Here is a 19,008-nt window from a genome sequence, read left to right on the forward strand (position 1 = left end):
GGAGGAAGCCGACCGATGGCACCCACGGTCTCATCTTTAAGGGCAGGACAGCTTGCTCTGGGGTCCCGCCGGTCACAGTCCAGCTCTAGGGGTCAAAGTCTGTCAGGTTGACTGGCTGGGCTGACTGGCTGGGCTCCGGGGGTCCCCGGTGGGTCTCCCTGCTCCTGGGCCCCTTCCCTCCCAGCAGCTGCCTGCAGGCTGACCCCGGGTTCCACCCATCGTGATGGCTGTTTCTGTTTGGGGGGCATCGAACCAAACTGATTGAGGTCATCAGTAGTTGAGACACAGTGGGTGTGAGAGTCACACTTAGGTCATGTGACTCTGCTCCGTGTCGCCTCCACTGCGCCGGGGGGGAAGCAGCAACTTCAGGGGCTTCACGCGCTGGTTCTGACACCCTGCCGCAGCACGAGCCAGTGGTGTGACCTTCGACATTCTCTTAGCCTCTCTGTGCCTCAGCTCTCAACTTCATCTGTAAGAGAATGAGGTTAATCCCCCGTGTGCCCGGACACAGGATTGTCGGGGCTCCCGTTCATTCTGCTGACACCTCTCGGTCCGGCTTGGTCAGTTTGAACGCAACAACAGAAAACCCACCACCCGAGGCTTGAACAGGTATTAGGTGTCTCAGAAGCACACCGCTGACGTGACAACACCACAATCACCGTGGGAAATTGGGTGCTTTGTCACTTTCCATCAGCCATGTTTGCTGCATAGACCTTGAGCCTTGTGTTTGTTGCCTCATGGTCACGAAATGGCTGCCACTCCTCCAGACCTTACATCCACATTCCCAGCAGAAAGAAGGGGAAAGGGCAAAGGGCCCTGCCAGCTGAGTCTGTGCCTTTTTGGGACAAGCCCCAGCTTTCCCCAAAGCACCCCCCACCCCGTGACACTTTCACTTACACCTCATTGGCCAGAACTGTATCGAACAGCCATGTAGAGCTGCAGGAAAATCAGAGGTTTGTGATGTGACTGGATCCACTGAACAGACAGAGTCTGGAGCTGTGGCTCCGTCACCTCTCCTAGAAATGCCCCGTGGCGGCTGCACTGCACCCTCATGCCAAGACCTGCTCTTCACACAGGAGCTGCTGACCAGCGGTGCCTGGTGTCGGGGTTTCTGAGTGGGGTGGGCGGGGACACGGGGACGGACCAGGGATGACACGTCGGGGTGGGCGGAACGCGCTTGGGGAAAACGCCCCTCCATTGTTTGTATCTTACAGCGTGTGAGGGACGTTAGGTATGGTGGCAAATGGCAGAGGGGCAGCTCTGTCCAGGCTTCGGGGGACGGCTTCTCCCTGGCTGTGGTCCCTGGGCAAGCCCACAGGGGCCAGGCCTCCGGGCGCCCTGGGCAGGGGTGTCCTGGGGCCTGTGAGCAGGGGCGGTGCGGTGTGGCTGGGGGGAGGGTAGGGGCAGGAGGGGCACAGGCAGGGCGGGACGGGGCGGGCCCGCCGACCGCTGACCGCCGGCGCCCCGGCAGGTGTGGCAGTGTGGCGGCAGCATGGAGGTGCTGCCCTGCTCCCGCGTGGCGCACATCGAGCGCACCAGGAAGCCCTACAACAGCGACATCGACTACTATGCCAAGCGCAACGCTCTGCGGGCGGCCGAGGTCTGGATGGACGGCTTCAAGTCCCACGTGTACATGGCCTGGAACATCCCCATGACCGTGAGCCGGAGGGCAGGCGGGCGGGGCGTCCAGGCCAGAGCGGCTGAGCAGGCCGGCTCCAGGACGAGGACCCTGGGGCCCCAGGAGGCGGGGTCTCCTGTACCTCCCAGCAAGGACAGTGTCTTGACTGTCACCTCCACAGGTGACAGCCCTGCCTGATGGCCGTTCAGCTGGTTAGCGAGTGCCCCTCTGGGGAAACCTCCCCCACCCTCTGCTGGTAACGCTGGTCAGCGGAGCCTGGGTGTGGCAGGTTTGGCTGCTGGCTGCTGGGTACACACTGCCCCAGGAGGACAGTGGCCCCTCCCTGGGCCACAGCCACCCCTTCCACAGAGGCCTTTCCCAGTGAGCCCAGCATCAGGGCCACAGTGATGTGACAGCCGCAGTGGCAATGCAGGGAGCACATAGCAAGGCTGCCATCCGCCCGGCAGAGGGGACAGGCCCTGGGAGGCCCAGTCACTCACGCAGGGACGCACAGCCCACGGGGCAGAGTCAGAGGGTGCCAAGGGCCTCTGCGGCGTCCAGTCACGTGGCCGGGTGAGGCGCCAAACCAGCAGCCTGTGGCTGGGGGCGGAGCTTGCGGAAGTGGGCTTGGGTGTGCAAGCATGCACACGAGTGTGTTCACTGTGCACGCACATGCAGGCACATTGTGTGCATACGCACATGTCTCTGTGCACACGCAGACCCGTGCATGTGTGTGGCATGCACACATATTCGGGCCTGTGCCTGTGTGTGTGCACATCAGTACCCCATGCCCCAGAGCTCGCCACAGGGCGCACTGCAGCACGCACGCCCTGGCCCGGCCCAGACCCCGCACTGGAGGCAGAGTTCCCAGGGGCTGCGTGGTCAGCTGGCAGGAGGGCCCGGGGCCAGGGCAGGTGGAGACACCAGGCCTGCACATGGCCAGTGGCCTCCTGTCCAGGCCGGGGCCGGGACTAGGACAGCCAGGCCTCCCACTGGGAACAGCTGCACCAGGGTCCTGGGAGGGCAGGAGGCTGCCCCAGACGAGGGAGGCTCAGCCCCTGGAAGCCCTGAGGGGCAGGGATGCTCCTGGGAGGCGGGCCCCCTGTTCCTGGAGCTCCCCCATCATGTGACCGGCACTCATGCCTCCTGGCCTCCCTCCCTGCCTGGCAGAACCCAGGGGTGGACTTCGGGGACGTGTCCGAGCGGCGGGCCCTGCGCCAGAGGCTGAAGTGCCGCAGCTTCAAGTGGTACCTGGAGAACGTGTACCCCGAGATGAGGACCTACAACAACACCCTCACGTACGGAGAGGTACCGCCTCCGCCCCGGCGGCCCCTGGGCTCTGGCGGCTTCCTGCCCGCCCCCCCCCCGGGGGCCCCCGCCCCAGCCCTCCCACGTGCTGACACTCCAGGGCCCTGGCCCCCAGCTGTTCACACCCCAGCACCCCCCGTGTCCGAACACGGGCACGTTTCTGTCAGCGAGTCTCCCCCGTGCAGGGGTGGCCAGGTCTCCACGCTTATGTGGGAGGCACGTCTGTCTGTCCCCCTGGTGACAAGCATGGTCACACCTACCAAGGAGCCCACCAGTCCCTCCCCAGTGAGCCCACTTCCTGGAGCCCCCCACCCCTCCTCCTCAGCCCCCAGCCCCTCCCCTGCCCAGAGCAGACCCCTCTACTCAGGTCCAGGGGTGGGATGGGTGGGGACCCCCAGTCTCACCTTGGCCTTGGCCTTGGCACTGCCCAGCATGGGCTTCGCCACTGGTTGCTGCTTGTAGGTGAGAAACAGCAAAGCCAGCGGCTACTGCTTGGACCAGGGCGCGGAGGACGATGACCGAGCGATCCTCTACCCCTGCCATGGGATGTCATCCCAGGTAGGACGGTGCTCACCCCGCCAGCCGCAGGCCACAGGCTGCAGGAGGGTACGGGGCAGGGGCGGAGCCTGCTGGGCGTCCTGATGCCACCGTGGCTGTGAGGTCAGCACCTGGGCCCCCCAGGAGGCACACATGTACACACACACGCACACAGGCTCATGGGCATGTGCACACACACACGTGTGCACACCCCAGGGAAGTGAGGGGTGAGACGTCAGGCCATCGCTGACCCCGACGCCTCGGCTCCCCTGCCCCTTGGACGGACGAACAGATGGACTGACCTATGGGATAATCACCCCGGCTGCTGAGTGGCTCCAGTACATGGGTGGGAGGGGTGTCTGCCACCACGCAGGTGCCACACCAGAGTGCCGCGGCCCAAGGAGCTCTCACTGCTGGTCGCACACTCTATGCAGAGCGTCCACTGGCTCCTTCCCTAAGCTGGTGGACCGGGTGCTGTCAGACCTGCTGACAGACAGGGGCACCAAGGAGAGAGAGGCAGCGGGATTGGCCGAAGGTCGAGCGTCTGGGCGGGGCAGGAGCCTGCAGCCTGGACTCTGCCATGAGCCTGTCGTTTGCAAACAATGTGAACTAGGACCACAGCACCGGTGACCTTGGGCCATGCTCGTGGCTTTGCCTCACAGTTGAGAGCAGATGAGGTGGTCTGGGGGCACACGTGAGATCCTCCCCGGGCCGGGCCGCAGGCCCCGCAGGGGTGGGGAAGGGGCTGAGGCGTCCTGCTGGGAGGGACTCCGTGGACTGGACAGAAGGGCCAGGCCAGGAGCAGAGCCGTCTCTGGGTGGAGTCCCCTCTGGTGACGGGCTGGCCCCCAGAGGCAGTGCCCTCTCTCCCTTCAGGGCCCCCCCAGGGTGACCCCAGCTCCCTGCCTCCCCCAGCTCGTGCGCTACAGCACGGAGGGCCTGCTGCAGCTGGGCCCTCTGGGCTCCACCGCCTTCCTGCCTGACTCCAAGTGCCTGGTGGACGACGGCCGGGCCCGAGCACCCACCCTGAGGAAGTGTGAGGACGTGGCCCGGCCGGCGCAGCGGCTGTGGGACTTCACCCAGGTCAGTGGGGCAGGGTGGAAGTGGGGGCAGCCAGGGGCCCGGACCAGTGGCTTCCACCTGAACCCTGACTCACCAAGGTTAGGTGACAGGCACAGGGTCACAGCCAGGTCACGGCCCTGCAGCTGCTGCCTCCTGCTGGGGGGGACCCCCCACTCTTACCTCCTTCAGCCTCCTAATGAGGGGTTTAGGGGTTGGGGAGGGTGACTGCCACCAGGGACCCCTCACCCTGCTGCAGGCCACGGCTGGACCCCAAGTCCTCTGGCTCCTTTGGCCCTTTGGGGGCTGCTGGGTTTGTACACCGAGGCCTGAGGACAGACACGTGGGCTGGCAGTTCAGAGGTGGTCCCCAGACCGGTGGGCCAGACCCTGCATACCCAGCTCCTCCTACAGCTCTGACCCTTCCTCACATGGGCCCCCTGTCCTGGACCCTTGGGTGTGAACAGCATGCGAACCCTGAGTGTGCAGCCGGGACCCTGCACCCAAGAACAGGGGCAGCACATGTGGCCGCTCCCCACCCGGGGTCCACTCTGCCGTGTGGGAATGCAGACCCACTCCGCCCACCCCTGACCCCCCACCCATGCCTGAGCTCCCAGCCAGGCAGCAGCTGCTGAGCGGGCCCACGACAGTGGGGCTCCAGTCACAGGGGAGGCTGCCGGAGGGAGCCTGCAAGGGCCGGGGGTCCCCAGGAGGCCAGGCCAGGGAGGGCCAGCTGTGGCTGGGGAAGGGCAGAGGACTCACAGGCAGGGACACACGGGGAAATGTGCATCTCAGGGCCTCAGGCTCTGTTGTCCTAGTCACTCTCAGACCTCGGGGAGCTGGGCAAGTGGGTGGGATGGCTGATGGGGGAGCTGGGAGGACAGAGGGACATGGGGGCAGACAGGACCCCGTCTCAGGTGGCTGTGAGTGACCACACGGGCTTGCGTCCGTCACTCCTGGGATGCCCTCACGGCGGCTGCGGGTGTGTGTGCTGACTCGGTGTCCCTGCCCTGCAGAGCGGCCCCATTGTGAGCCGAGACACTGGCAGGTGCCTGGAGGTGGAGATGTCGAAGGACGCTAACTTCGGGCTGCGGCTGGTGATGCAGCGCTGCTCGGGGCAGAAATGGGCCATCCGGAACTGGGTCAAGCACAGCCGGCACTGACCGCCCACGCAGCCGCCCCGCCCACCCTGGGCCGGAGCCCAGAGGACCCAGCTGGGCCCCTCGCCACCCTGGGCTGAGCCCTCTCCTGGGTGACTGGTGGGTGTGGGTCGGAGGGGCTGCCCTCCAGGCTCTGGACCCTCCCAGCTTGGCGGCTCAGCCTGAGGGGCCCACAGCCAGCTCTTGCTCCGAACCACGTGCCTTTTCTGCGGTTTTCCCTCGCAGCCGCCTGGATGGCCACCTCTGCATGTGCCGGAGCCCCTGCACACCCCCCGCAGAACTGCCCCCGGGAACTCAGAGGGCAGCAGGCTGGCCCTCGCTGCCGTGCCCACCCTGCTGTGGTTGCCTAGTTGGACGCCGGGAGCAAAGCACCATCTTTTGGGGCTGAGACCAGGGTCCACGAGTCTCCGACAGTGTCACGAGGCTGTGTCCACAGCATGGCGTCGCTCCAGTGCAGAGCAGGTTACACAAAAGACACACGTCTGGTCCACTGGAGTCAGAACTGGTCAGGGCAGCATCCCTGTCCTAATGTCTCACCCGGCCAGGCGCCTCCCCTTGTTGCTCCAAGGCAGGGGCCAGCAAACAAGGACCCATGGCCTCTGGCCCGTTTTTATAAATAAAGTTTTATCGGCACACGGCCACCCCCACCTGCTTACGTATCATCCATGCAGTGGCTTTAGGGTCCCTGGGCGGAGTTGAGAAGCAGCACCCCCACCCCCTGGACTATGCTGGAGCCTTGGGACCAGGCAGGCTTGGTGAAAATTGCAGGACCCCAGGAGAGAAACCGGAAAAGGTTCTGCCTGTCCCTCTCCCCATCACACCCAGGGCCTGGCAGCTGCTTAACCCTGCCCCCCACTGGACAGTGGGGCCCTCAGGTGTCCGAGGACAGAGCCCCAGGGCTGGCCTGGCTGCCCCACAGTGGGACAGGCCAAGCATCTGAGAGGCAAGCCTAGCTCCCTGAGTGTAGAGGGCCTCCCGGGGCAGAACTGTGGGCACTGGCGATTCTGGTTTCTCCCCCTTCTTACGGAGTGACCCGGGCAGGCTTCCAGGCTGCGGGCCTCAGGCTGGGGCACATGCTGCCCCCTGGGTCCCTTTGCTGTAGCTGGGGGGTCTGGCTGCCCTTCCCGGGACGGCACGGAGGCCACGGAGTGGCGGGGTTTCTTCAGGGAGGGGAAGAGCCACTGCTGGTGCTGGCCAGGGTCCCTGGTCCTGGGGATGGGGGTTTCCTCCTGAAGATCAGAGGACAGCGGTGTGGCGCGCAACTCCACGCCCCTGGTCAGCAAGGTCATCGGAGCGTTCTCGGTTCTCAGGCCCTGGGGACAAGGACTAATTCTGCACTTCACCGTCTCTCCAATTCCTCTCCCCCACCCCTGAGCACAATCCTGGGCTCAGAATAGTGTCCAGCACTACCCACGGACTGTGGGAATCCGGCCCCCCACCCCACCATCCCTGCGCCCTCTGGCCCTTGTCGCCACACTTCTTTTGTCTAAAGGGGGAGACAGAGAGAGAGAGAGAGAGAGAGAGAGAGAGAGAGAGACACGGCTCTGTAGTTCGGCTCACTGATGCACTCATTTGTTGATTCCTGCCTGTGCCCTGACCAGGAATCGAACCCGCAACCTTGGCCTATGGGACGATGCTCCACCCACTGAGCTGCCTGGCCAGGGCTCCTCTGCCCATTTTACGACCACACGCTCTGCAGGAGGCAGGGTGAGGGCCCACACTTGGGTCTGTCCAACCACAAGCCCGTGCGCCTTTCACTCTGCCTGGCTGCCGAGCACGGTTTTTTTTTCTTTTTAAGCAACGGTAATGTTATAAATGGCCAAGACACAAGCAAACAGAATTTAATGAAAGTTACCCGCGGGCTCGTGCCTTTCCTTAATCCGATCATAAATTGGCTCTGTGGCAAATGCAGAGATGCCCATGGTGTTTGTCTGAAGCGGCTCGTTGGCGAGCGGCCCTGACCTGGGGCCTGGGAGACACTGTTGCCAAGCACCTGCTCCGGAGGGGCGGCAGCGACAGGCCCTGCCCTCCCCTCTGCTCCGGCTGGAGATAATGGGATTTGGAATTTAATTCTGTCTAATGAAAACGGGTCCCTGCTGCTGCAAAGCTTCCTTCACTGTTCAGTCTGGGTGAGCAGATCCCACCTGGAGGGGGTCCCAGGAGTGAGGCAGGGGCAGGGCAGCCCCCAACACTTTGTGCAGGTGGGAGGGGCAGCCCCTGGCCAGGGACCCAACAGACACAAGGCAGAGTCTTCTAGGAATCCAGAGCGGTCCCCACACAGCTGTCCCTGGACACCTAGAGAGGGGCTGGCCTGGAAGAGGACACGGGATGGGGGGGGCCTGGGGTCTGAGGCCCCCTCCCATCCCGGTGCCCACCCCGTCCTGGGGTCCCTGGCCCAACCACAGGGACAGAGGGGAAAGGCTGTGTGGTGTCCCCATGCAGGGCATCTGTCATCAGCAGATTTCAGGGCTGCGCCCTTGCCGGGCACACTCAGTGAGGGCAGGGTGCTGGGCCTCAACCCCCAATACCAGGCAGCGGCAGGGGTGGGAGACCTGACATCCCATAGGCCCCTCTCTTACCCGAGACTGCTGGTGACAAGTGAACGAGGACCCTCATTCAGTGTGTGGAGGGTCCTGCCCACCCACCCCACCGGAAGCCTTTCCCTGGGGCCCCTTTCAAAAGCTGCTGGCCCGGGCCCACCCTTCATCTACTGGCTCACTCGCTCCTTATTCAACAGGTGTGTCCTGGGCACACGGGCAGGACACAAAGATGACAGGAGCCCCAACCCCTGCAGCGCCCCTCCACCCCGGGCCATCAAGGCCTCGACAAAGGTTTGTGCAGAACTTCACCTGCAACGTGACTTCCTGAAGTGTCGCCACCTCGGGCCAGAACCAGGTGAGCTGTAACGGAAGGAAATGCCACATCCACTCGGCGTTTCGTCACCAAAAGCATTCCTTTGGGAACAGAGACACAGGTCTCGAGGCAGCGCACACAGACACTGCAGAGAGCCAGGTGCAGGCTGTGCGGATCAGGTGACCTGCTTGCGCAGGGGAAGTTCCAGCCGGGGCAGTCACAGCGCAGGCTTGACTGGGAGCAGCATCAGCCAGGCGACAGCTCCTTGGGAAACCGTGGATGCGAGAGCTCCTCCCACGAACCCTCATCACCTGTCTCGGTCCCAGTCCTCGTGAGAAGGTCACGGTGAAGATGTGATCTATCTCACCCAAGTTCACCGGCCCTGCGGACGGTGGCCAGATGCCACAGCCAGGGACATTGCTGTCCTGAGCTCTCAAGAGGGAGGGGACCGTGTGGGGAGCAGGCTTCTTCCTGCCGTTCTCTCCTGGGAGGCCTTGGGAACTGGGCCTGGGAGGGCGACGGGGAGGCCCCTGAACTGGAGGAAATGACTTCTGCCACTCAGAGGAAGGGGCCGGAAAGCTCGGAGCTGCTGGGAGCACCCAGGTTCCTGCACACGCGGACACCCTGCTGTACATGGGGCCGGGGAAGCTGCTGGAGCTCAGGATCCCAGTGGGGCAGCAAGAGCAGGCAGTGGCCAAGTGCTGCCCACAGAGGCTGGGCCGCTGGGGTGTGAGCCCCCAAACTCAAAGAGCCCCAGACGCCCCCAGAGAAGCTGCACCAGATGAACCGGGTCGTGGGGCCGGAGGCATGTCACCTCCTCACGTTGGTAAGAGCTGCCGCCCCAGACACCAGAGTTAATTAGATGGACTCCTGGTCAGTCGGGCAGTTAACTGCTCAGGGATCAATGACATGAGGAGACTCGTATGTTATTCCTCTTGCTCTTTGACGTCCCCAACAGTCATTTTAAAATGAAATCAGTGCTGACGCAAACGGACGGGCCATCTTTCCCCCGTGACTCAGTGATGGCCGGTGGGCCCGCCGCCTGTCCGGCAACCATCAGTCACTTCCATACAGTTTAGCCAGACACGCCACGGGGCTTGGCAGCGATGAACTTCAGCACCCGGCCCATTTCTCCCTGAAGGTCCCAGTTGCCTGGGCTCTTAGCCGTCTCTCATCTGACCTCAGAGCCGGCCCTCACGTGTCCAAGTGTGTGGTCCTCAAGCCGTAGTGGCCAGACCTGCTCCCAGGGTCCGCAGGAACGGACATGTCCTCATGCGCCAGCTGGCTCCTCTGTGTTTCTGCAGGGCTGTGCAGGCTGGGGAAGGAAAGTAGACTCAGCCGGGGGAGGCAAAAGACAAGCGAAAAAACATTCTGGGAGAAAAGAACCCAAAGAATCTAAGAAAATGTCCTGGGAGAGCTTCTTACCTTAGAACTTAAGAAGACAGAATTTAAGAGAGAAACTTAGAGACGAGATGCGCAGATAAAGAGTGAGGTGAAAGCCACGGATTCCAGAGCTAAGGACAACCCAGCAGGGAACCGAAAACACCGGAGCCATCGCTGATGCAGAAGAAAAGCTGTGGGTCTTGCGGTGACTAGAGATTTAGGGAAAATACTCAAAAAGAAGCAATAGGAGATAAATGACTCGGACTCCACAGGAAGATGGCGCAGGGTAAGGATACTTGGTGTCCCTAAAAAAGAAAACTTCAAAGCAGAAAGGGAAACCAGTTCAGAGGATCCCAGGCGCTCCCATGTGGCGCGGGGCTGCGGGAGGCGGCCCCTGTCGGAAGAGCACACGGGACTTCTTCACTGTTTTTGTTTTTTTGTTTTTTTTTTTTGCCAAATTATTTTGAAATGAAAATGTCAAAAACAAAGAAAACACATTTTAAATGTACATTTTATTATATGTAAGTTATACCCCCTAAAAGGAAGATTTTGTTTAAAACGTGCACAAAGTATAATTCTGGTTAGTAAATAAAATGTGTTTGCGTGTATGTGCTGTAGACTCCAAGAAAGAGAGGACTCTTCGTGGGGCCCCAACTCACAACCAGAGTCCAGCAGCTGTTGCCAACAGAGGGGACACGGACACGGACACGGACACACACGCACACGCGCTGCATTTCAGGAAAAAGCCAGGCAGCTCACAGCCTCCTGACTGTGGTGCCTGCATCCGCATCAGCCCTTATAAAGCAGCTCTCCCAGAATTGCATTCAACCAATGGCTTGAGACCTGCCCCATCCAATGGGAGTCATGCAGCTGTATCCTCATTTGCATCTTTACTGACCAATCTGAGAAGCTCCATCACCATCAGGGCAGTGTTATCTGGACCAATCAGACTGCAAATGTGGATTCCTCATTTGCATAGAAATGGGCCATTTAGGGGCCAGGGTGGGTACTCCCTTTATAGGAGCCCATTTCCCTTTTGTGTCCGGAGAGCACAGAGGCCACATCTGCCCGCTGGCAAACTATTTGCCTCAATAAAATACCTCCTTTTACTGAGTCCTGGATTGGGGACTCCTGTTGGCACCGGGTGGATGGCAGTGACCCCTTGTTGGCAATGCAAAAGGTTTAGAAGCAAATGTATCTGGACACCGGTGACTATGTATCATCAGTGAGTCTGAAAAGACGTGTTTCACGTCCTAGGCTTGTTTTTCTGGTCGATCTATGATAAGAAATGATATTCTATTATTTTCCACAATTATAATTACTAGCTATAGTAATTGTATCCATAATTTCAATTAAGTAAACAATCTGTTAATTAGTTATTATAACTATATAACTCATAACTAAATAGTACATATTGATTATATACTTATAATTATGTAAAATTGTTATTCGCGTAAAAGTTGTAATTGTAATTTCTAGTTATTCTATATTATTTTATGACCAAAAAATATTTTTAATTGGGGTGAGTGGAGTGGGGACCCCCTGGGGCTCCCCTTTGGTCCATTGTCAGCTTTGGGTCCCACTGCATGTCACCAAGACCTCCTGCCCAGTGGGGGTCCAGGGCGCCCCTCCTGGGTCCCTGACAGGTGCCCACCTGCCGTTCAGAGCGGGGCCGGCCTCACCAGGCCCCAGACCCACAACCCCACTTTGCTCCTGGAGGCAGACTGAGGGGTCGTGACAAGCTAGAGCCATGATCCCAGCTCTGGGGCCCCCGTGGCCCACCCTCACGCACAAGCAGACCCCTCTCTGGTGCTCATCTCCAGCCGGACGGCAGTCCAGCCCTCCTCCCCGCTCTGCCAGCCCCCTCCAATGCCCTCTAACTTAATTCCCTGTCCACCCCCAGACAAGGAAGTGTAATTGCTTTAAGAAAGGCCCTTACTTTACAGGAAGAGCAAGTCCACGTCTGCCCACCACCAGCCTTTAGACAAAGTGATGTCTCTTAATAAATTTCTCCATCAAACTTCGGTCCCCAGCCTAAACCAGCCCCTGCCCTCAGATAGCAGAGGCCCAGCCCTGGGAGCAGCAGGTGGCAGAACAAGGATCCACGGTGGGGAGTCTGGCAACCCAGTGCCCAGCGAGCTTCAGAACCCGGGTTTCCAGCAGGTGGGCCTGGGAATTTACTTCTTCCCACAAGCAACCCCAAGACACCTGCCCCCGCCTCCCTCCCTCCTGACCGCACTCAGCCCAAGAGCAGAGGCCACAATTGTCCCTGCTGAGCGGTTCCGTGAAACCTCACACCCCGGCTGCACTGAAAGGACACGCAGGTGCCCGCAAGAGTGACAGCCACTTGCTCAGGAAGCCTGATCCTGGAAATCAGCCCGAGCACCACCTGCAGCTTCTCCACAGACGGCGGGTGCCCTGAACCCAAAATGCTTTCCTGAGCCACAGTCCCTGTGGCCCCTAAGCCCTGACACAGGAACCCATCAGCTGCCCCCAGGACCTGCGGTTCCCCCCAGACCACCAGGAGGCAGCTCTCAGCAGACGGTAGCACTTTTCTGGAAGAATCCTGGAGCCTCCCACCTGCTGTGTCCGGCCTTCTTTAAGGAATGGCCAGGAGAGATGACCCCAACTCCACAGGAGCTGGACTTGCCACCCCAGAGACGGGTCCTTCCCAGCAGCCCCCCGTGAGCCCCACCTGCCAACCTTGAGGGTCTTATGAGAACGTGTCACATTTGGTTTTCCAGTAAAACAGCTACTTGTGGGAACACGACTCCCCAGGCTGGAAAAGAACCCAGGAGGAGGTGGCTGTCAGGCACAAAGGCCAGGCTGCCATTTTCATGTGACAAGCACACGACCCTCCTGGGACCGGACCGTGGAGGGGGCTCAGAGGTGGCATTCTCCTGCGTGCAGGGAATCTTGACTGGACAGGAAGGACATTTGTGAAGGAGGACCCCTGTCCCCCAGCAGCCCTTGTGGGTGATCAAGGTCACCAGCTGATCACCTCCTGCCCAAAGCGAGGACCCCTGTAAAGGGGCAGCTCTGGTGGGGCTCCCTGTGGCCAGCCGACAGTCCTCTCCCCTCTGCTGAGGACCGTGACTATCACAAAGACCTGTGGGTGGAGCTGCCTCTCACCCACTTTACACAGGGCCGAGGCTGAGTGGCTAAACGATGAGCAGAAAGTTGGGGTGCAAAGCTCACAGCTCCCTGCCTGTCATAACTCCACCCAGGCTGCCCACAAGTCAGTGCCAGGGACACCCGGGGCCGAGCACGAGGCTGCCGAGGGCATGGACAGATGTGGGGTGGTGGCCTGGGCCCCCTGTCCTGAGCCCTCTGGGGACAAGAGACCATAACTGGGGCACACCTGCTCGTGGGGCATGGGGTCCTCAAAGCAAATTGTTGAGCCCAAGGGGCCTCAGGGCCCCTGAACTGCAGAACCAGAGCATTTTCATGAGGCTTCTCGGAAGGAGAGCGGGTCTGGCTTCAGGCACTGCTGGACCCAGAGCTTGAAACAAGAAACATGAGGCTGGTCCCTGCCCCCCACCCCAGGCACTGCCTCAGGCCACCCTGCGTCCCATCTGAGACCTGCCTACAGAGAAGGCACAAGGCCTTGAGGTAGCCAGGGTTACTCAGTGCCCACAACACAGAGGCCTGGCTGAGGGTGTGCAGAGCCCCAGCAACCGTTCCCAGGGACGCCCAGAGTCCCCACCGGCACTGACCAGCTGGCTCAGGGACCGGCATCCGTGGGTCAGCTCCACACGTACCCTGTTCTCGGGAGCTGCTGCCACTGAAATCAGGCAAGTTCAGGTGTTTGTGCAGGTGAGCAGCAATGGCAGGTGTGAAGGAGCCGCTAAGGTCTCCCTGCAGCCCCAGCCCACCCCCCTCCCAGGGCCCCAGCCGTCCCCATCCCCCGAGCCCACAGTCACACTGCCAGGCTCAATTAACAAAGTTCCCAGGAAAAATAGATTTAAAGGCATTTAAGCACCTCCCACCCGCCAGCGGGGCCACATGAGGAGGGGAGCCCCACCTGCTGGCTGCGGAGGCCGGAGGTACAGCATCCTTCCCGCTGTGGGAAAGCACTCACGCTCCATTCCACTGACGCTGCTGGAAACACGCCTCCCGACAGCTAATTGTCTGCAACCAATTCACTAAATGCCAATCAAACGCTTGGGTATCCCTAACCGCTAGGTGCATTCTCCACATCTCAGCAGACGCTCCTCATTACACGTGTGATTGTGGCTCAATCACCCAGAGCCTTGCATCTCTGGGCAGAAGCCCCGGCACGAGACAGACGGAGGGAGGGAGGGAGGCCCCGTGCAGAGGATACGCTGTGCACACAGGGGTCTGACAGACAACTCCCCCCCCCCCCCCCCCCCCCGCATATAGTAGGTAACCAGTGAGCACTGGTCCGGGGAGACCGTCGGAGGCAGCAGGAAGACACGACTGCTGTGCTGGAGGGACGGAGGGATGGCCAGGCCGCCTGGGTACCTGCTCCCATGGTAGGGCCACCTGGGAGGTCCCTGAGTCAGGGCTGTGCCATCAGCTCTGGAGACAGCTACGTCACAAGGACCTACCTGGTCCCCCTGGCCACCCACACTACCTGCCCGCTGGCACACCCTAGGCTGTAGAGGAGGGAGACCCCGGGAGCTCCTTCCAAGGGAGGCCAGGTGCAGGGCGGGGCGGGGACAGCAGGAGCACACGAGGACACAGCCCCCAGGAAGGTGCCAGGCCCTGCCACCTGCCCATAGCCCGCGAGTCACTCTCCTGCAAAACTCTTTATTGGGGGGCTGGGGTCAGCCGAGCGTGAAGTGCTGGGCACAGAGGTCTTCCCGCCGGCCCAGCAGGCCCTGTGCCGGGATGAACTCCAGTGGCACCGTCTCAGGCCCCTTCTTCTTCAAGTCCCGCTCAAACATCTGCAAGGACAGACAGATGGACCCGCGCTCTGGCACTGAGGAGCCCCCAGTGCCCTGGCCCCTCCCCCCCACAGCCAGGCCCCGCACCTCAAACGCCGTGAGCTCCAGGAGGGGCGCGATTCTGACTTCCGGCACAGACAGCGCCTGATTGATGATGCTGGCGGCCTTGGACACCTCGGGGTGGTAATGCCGCTGCAGGGCCTGGAGGAGCACGCGGCATCAGCACCCACCATGGGCTTCCCCCCCCCACCCCCCCACCCCCCCCCCCCCCGGCAGCCCCTGCAGAGGACAGAGTGGCCACTCCAGGCAGAGGCCTGGGTTCCCCCAGGTAGCCAGGGTGACAGGGAGCGGCCGGGGGCCTGGGGAGCCTCACCTGCAGCTCCCATAGCGAGCTCTCCAGGGCTCGGCTCTTGGCTGGGTCCTCTTCGTCAGGGTCATAGGGGTCAGCATCCAGCTCTAGGGATGAGACCCAGACCAGTTCCACCACCTGCCCCCAGCACTGGCCCGGGGACAGGCCTCCAGGGTCGGGGCACTCACCAGGGCCCTGGGGCCGGTGCACGAGGACGCGGCAGGCTGGGTGTCTACGCAGCAGGTTGCAGATGAACGGCAGCACCAGGAGCAGGGCCTCGGGCGGCGCCGTCAGGGCCAGGCGGGCCAGGCGCTTGGAGAAGGCAGCCACCAGGTAGGCAGGCAGGTGGCTGGGCAGGAAGGCGGGTGTGAGACCCCCACCCCGCACACCAGCCCCTCCCGGGCCCGTGCGCAGCCCCGTGAGGCAGGCTGCGGCCCAGGAAAGGACAGGAGGTCCTGCTGTCTTGAGGGAGGCTGGGAACCCTGCCCCCGCAGACACTCACGAAGACGACAGGAAGAGATCGGCCAGGTGGAAGAACCGCGCCCGGTACTTGACATGGAAGATGGATGGGTCCATGAGGCCGTAGAGCTTCCGGTAGAAGTCGGGGTACTCCCTGTGGGTGAGGGGTAAACAAGGGAAAGGTGGTGGGGGGACAGCTACATGGGGGCAAGAGCACAGAGGGAGCAGGCAGCAGGGCCCCAGGGAACCTCAGCCTCCAAAGGCTCAGCTCCCCCTCCCCTAGGGGGCTCCCAAAGCCTCTGTGCCCAGGGCAGGGCAGAGGCCTGCACACCCCAGGTTGACACTCACAGATTGTGTTTGTGAATCAGGATAAAAAGTCCGTTCAAGGCCAGGAGACTGATAGCGCCCCCTGCAGACAGACACGCAACTATGTAGCCCCAGCTCCACCTGTACTCCACCTAAGACGAGTCCAGAAAAGCTGGAGGCTGTAGGAGCCGCCTGCCCGCCTCTGTCCAGTTGAGGGCAAGGAAGTCTTAAGCACGCATGTCTCCCCCTGGTCAGGCCCCAGTCACAGCGCCTCCAGGGCTCCCTGCTCACCGACGTCATAGGCGCGGGTGAGGAAGTCAATCAGGAGGCTGGGCTGGGCCAGGTAGGGCAGGATGGCATCGTGCATGATTACCAGCACCTTCTTGTAGAGGCTGAGAGGCAGCTGTTTGGGCAGGTGAGAGATTGGCACAAGTCAGGGCACACCCCCGCTCAGGCCAGGGGCCCAACCCGGGAGCCCACCTCCTGCCAGGCCCTACCTTGTGCTGGAGGAAGCTGAGCCACATCGCCTGGAAGGCCCTCCTGTGCTCCTGTGGGGGTGGGCGTTCCGGGCTGCACACACTGCCCGCCAGGCCCCTCCCCTTCCTTCCTAGCCCTGCCCTGCCCGCTTCCTGCCACTGGCAAGTTGGAGTGCCCAGGGCCCGAACTCGAGACGCTCTGCCGAGAAAAGGAGCCCCCTGCCCCCTGCGAGCACCGAGCAGGCAGGCGCTTTGCCCACTCAGCAAGGACACCGAGGCCAGGTGGGCACCGGGCCTCCTCTCCCCCAGGGGTCCTCTCTCAGCCCAGGAAGGAGGTGGCTGGCCCTCTCCCCCATCCCCTTCGTCCCTACACATGCTGCCTGGGGGGAGGGGGCACCCAGGACAGGACCCGCTCCTGGGGAGGCCACCGCTCTTGCAGACTGTCTCACCTTGAGATGGGTGACCTTCCACTTGTCTGACAGCTCTGCAAGGAAGCCGGGAGGGAGGTGACGGCTGGTAGGGCTGCGAGGGTGCAGGGCCCTGGCGCCCGCCCACCTGCCCAGGACGCCCACCTGTGCGCTTCACGTAGAACTTAGAGAGACGGCTCTCCTGGACAGGCAGGCTCACGGCGGACAGCAGTGTGAAAGCGTTGTTCCAGAACGTGAGGGGCACCTGCAAGAGGCCTGGCCTGAGCGCCTGGGCTCCAACATGCCCCCTCCCCACCCCCAGATGTGGGGCCCAGCCGGCTCACCTCAGGGTGCCCGTTGGCGACCCGGGCCACGGTGTCTGTGGCCGCCTGCATCACATGGTAACGGATGTCATCATGCTCCAGGTACTCCCGGAACTGGGAGAGGAGCAGCGAGTGGTCCTCCTCCAGGGAGAGCAGGCCTTCCACTGCCGCCTGGGCCAGAGTGGGCAGGCAGGTGAGAGCCTCTCTACCCTAGGACGGGCCAGCCCGGAGCCAAGCTCGCCCAGCAGCCCCACCAACACTGGACTGTCCCAGGAGAGCCCCGAGCTGGCAGCCTACCCCTCCCACGAGCTGGATGCAGCAAAGCGTGGCACCTGACCATCCGGCCATCCCAGCTGGGAGCCACAGGAGTCCGCTGGGACCCCACTGTGCCCTCACCTTGAAGAGCTGGCGGGGGAACAGGTAGTTGCCCTCCCACTTGGGTTTCTCCAGGGGATGCGCCCCTTCCAGCTGCACGAACTTCATGAGTGTGCTGAGGGCCAACTCCTGGGAAGAGGGCAGCGGAGTGGCCGTGCTGTCCAACAACACGCCACCCTCCCCGGCAGCGTTAGGCCCAAGTGCCCATAAGGGAAGGGTGTAAGACAGCACATAGCCACCGACACAAAACCGGCGCCGCTGGAAAGAAAAGAGTGTCCTCACACAGACAGGTGAGTGGCTGTAGTGCAGGCCTCTGCTGTGGGGGAGCTCGGGGTGCAGGGAACGGACAGGAGGAGGCAGGGCCTGGGACCCTGAGACTCACCTTGACCTGAAACGAGGGGTGGGCCAGCAGCTCCGCCAGGCGGTTGCAGCAGCTCTGGTAGCGGTGTCTCATCCACACCTTGTACTTCCGAGTGGCCCCCTGGGACCCTGCCGGTGGGGTAGGGTGGTCAGCCCACACTGGTGCCCACTGCTCAGTCCAACCCAGGGAAATGAGTGGAAACCGTGGCCCCAGACCTGGGGTGGGGCCAGCAGCTCCCCCAGCAAGGGAGAGCAGCGCCTACCCCAAGGGCAGGGACCCCATCCCCTCCCCTTTCCCCAACATCCGGAGGTCCCAAGAATCAGCGCACGTGACCCAAACTTTACCTAGTACCGATGATCAACGGTAAACAAGCTCCAAACGTGCACAGCAATCACGCTTTATTCAACTTTCACCGGGTCTGCCCTGCTCCTCCCCCCACCCCCTCATGTGCCCTGTAATTAGGTTTTGGGGGCCCGTCCCGTGTTGACAGGGTCTCTCTCAAACCTTGTCAGAGAAGGGGCTCTGTACCTCCAAAGACGCTCACCTGCCATGACAGCCTCCTCTGGGGGCAGCTGGCCCACGAACAGCTCCCCCCGCTCCAGCAAGGCCCCAAAAAGGCGGCTGCACGCGCGCACCGCATCCTGAATCTCCTCCTGGTCCTCGGACTGCGGGGAGACGACGGCCGCTCCGTGCCCCTCCGGGAACTGTGGCCTCCCCCCGGCCCCACCAAACCCCAAACTTGACCCTGGCGTGATTCTCTACCCCGCCTCTGCCAAACCTCCCACCGAACCGTCCAGCCCGGGGGTCCTGAGGCAAGGAAAGAACCCCAGTAAAATCCTAGACTCCGCCTTGCAACCGTCTCCCACGTCCAGGCCCGGGCCCACCGAGCCCGCGCCCCGGGCCCGCATTCTGGCCTCCGACCCGCGCTCCCGCGCGCCTCACCTGCAGCGCGGCCAGGATGTCGAACACGGCGTTGGCCTCGCCGCGGCTCGCCAGCACCGCCTCCAGCAGGTGGCCCAGCGCGCGACGCGCGCCCCGCGGGCCGGGGTCCCGCGCCATGCCGCCGCCCCACGCGCCGCACAACCGGGCTCTGCACCGCCTTCCGGCGCGGCCCTGACGTCACGGC

The 19,008-nt window shown here is 62.3% G+C and overlaps 2 protein-coding genes across 2 annotated transcripts in view; one reads left to right on the forward strand and one right to left on the reverse strand.

The window, feature by feature from the left end:
• The window catches only part of GALNT9 (polypeptide N-acetylgalactosaminyltransferase 9), a 35,519-nt gene extending 29,203 nt beyond the window's left edge, over positions 1–6,316 (forward strand). Inside the window, exons 7-11 of the mRNA XM_024566652.4 lie at positions 1,472–1,657; positions 2,789–2,926; positions 3,389–3,484; positions 4,378–4,545; positions 5,537–6,316. Coding sequence (XP_024422420.3) covers positions 1,472–1,657; positions 2,789–2,926; positions 3,389–3,484; positions 4,378–4,545; positions 5,537–5,683 — 735 coding nt within the window. The 3' untranslated portion in view covers positions 5,684–6,316. The remainder of the gene's footprint in view (positions 1–1,471; positions 1,658–2,788; positions 2,927–3,388; positions 3,485–4,377; positions 4,546–5,536) is intronic.
• Positions 6,317–14,673: 8,357 nt separating this feature from the next.
• Positions 14,674–19,006, reverse strand: NOC4L (nucleolar complex associated 4 homolog). Its single transcript, XM_053928442.2, has 15 exons — positions 18,825–19,006; positions 18,427–18,547; positions 17,904–18,010; positions 17,543–17,650; positions 17,168–17,317; positions 16,989–17,088; positions 16,866–16,900; positions 16,438–16,488; positions 16,232–16,343; positions 15,983–16,043; positions 15,678–15,788; positions 15,364–15,524; positions 15,200–15,282; positions 14,914–15,027; positions 14,674–14,826 (listed from the first exon to the last, which is right to left on the reverse strand). The coding sequence occupies exons 1-15, from the start codon at positions 18,939–18,941 to the stop codon at positions 14,707–14,709; spliced, it is 1,551 nt and encodes a 516-aa protein (XP_053784417.1). The 5' UTR covers positions 18,942–19,006; the 3' UTR covers positions 14,674–14,706.
• Between the last annotated feature and the right edge of the window lie 2 nt (positions 19,007–19,008).

The sequence above is a fragment of the Desmodus rotundus genome, chromosome 7 (assembly GCF_022682495.2).
Source record: "Desmodus rotundus isolate HL8 chromosome 7, HLdesRot8A.1, whole genome shotgun sequence".
NCBI classification, from domain to species: domain Eukaryota; kingdom Metazoa; phylum Chordata; class Mammalia; order Chiroptera; family Phyllostomidae; genus Desmodus; species Desmodus rotundus.

What these genes read in the sequence shown, in the direction of transcription:
- NOC4L (XM_053928442.2), bottom strand. Translation starts at nt 18,941, where the DNA reads ATGGCGCGGGACCCCGGCCCGCGGGGCGCGCGTCGCGCGCTGGGCCAC. An exon ending in TCGCCAACGGGCACCCTGAG is followed by an intron (nt 17,089 to 17,167) that starts GTGAGCCGGCTG and finishes GGCCTCTTGCAG; the next exon opens with GTGCCCCTCACGTTCTGGAA. An exon ending in GCACCGGCCCCAGGGCCCTG is followed by an intron (nt 15,283 to 15,363) that starts GTGAGTGCCCCG and finishes TCTCATCCCTAG; the next exon opens with AGCTGGATGCTGACCCCTAT.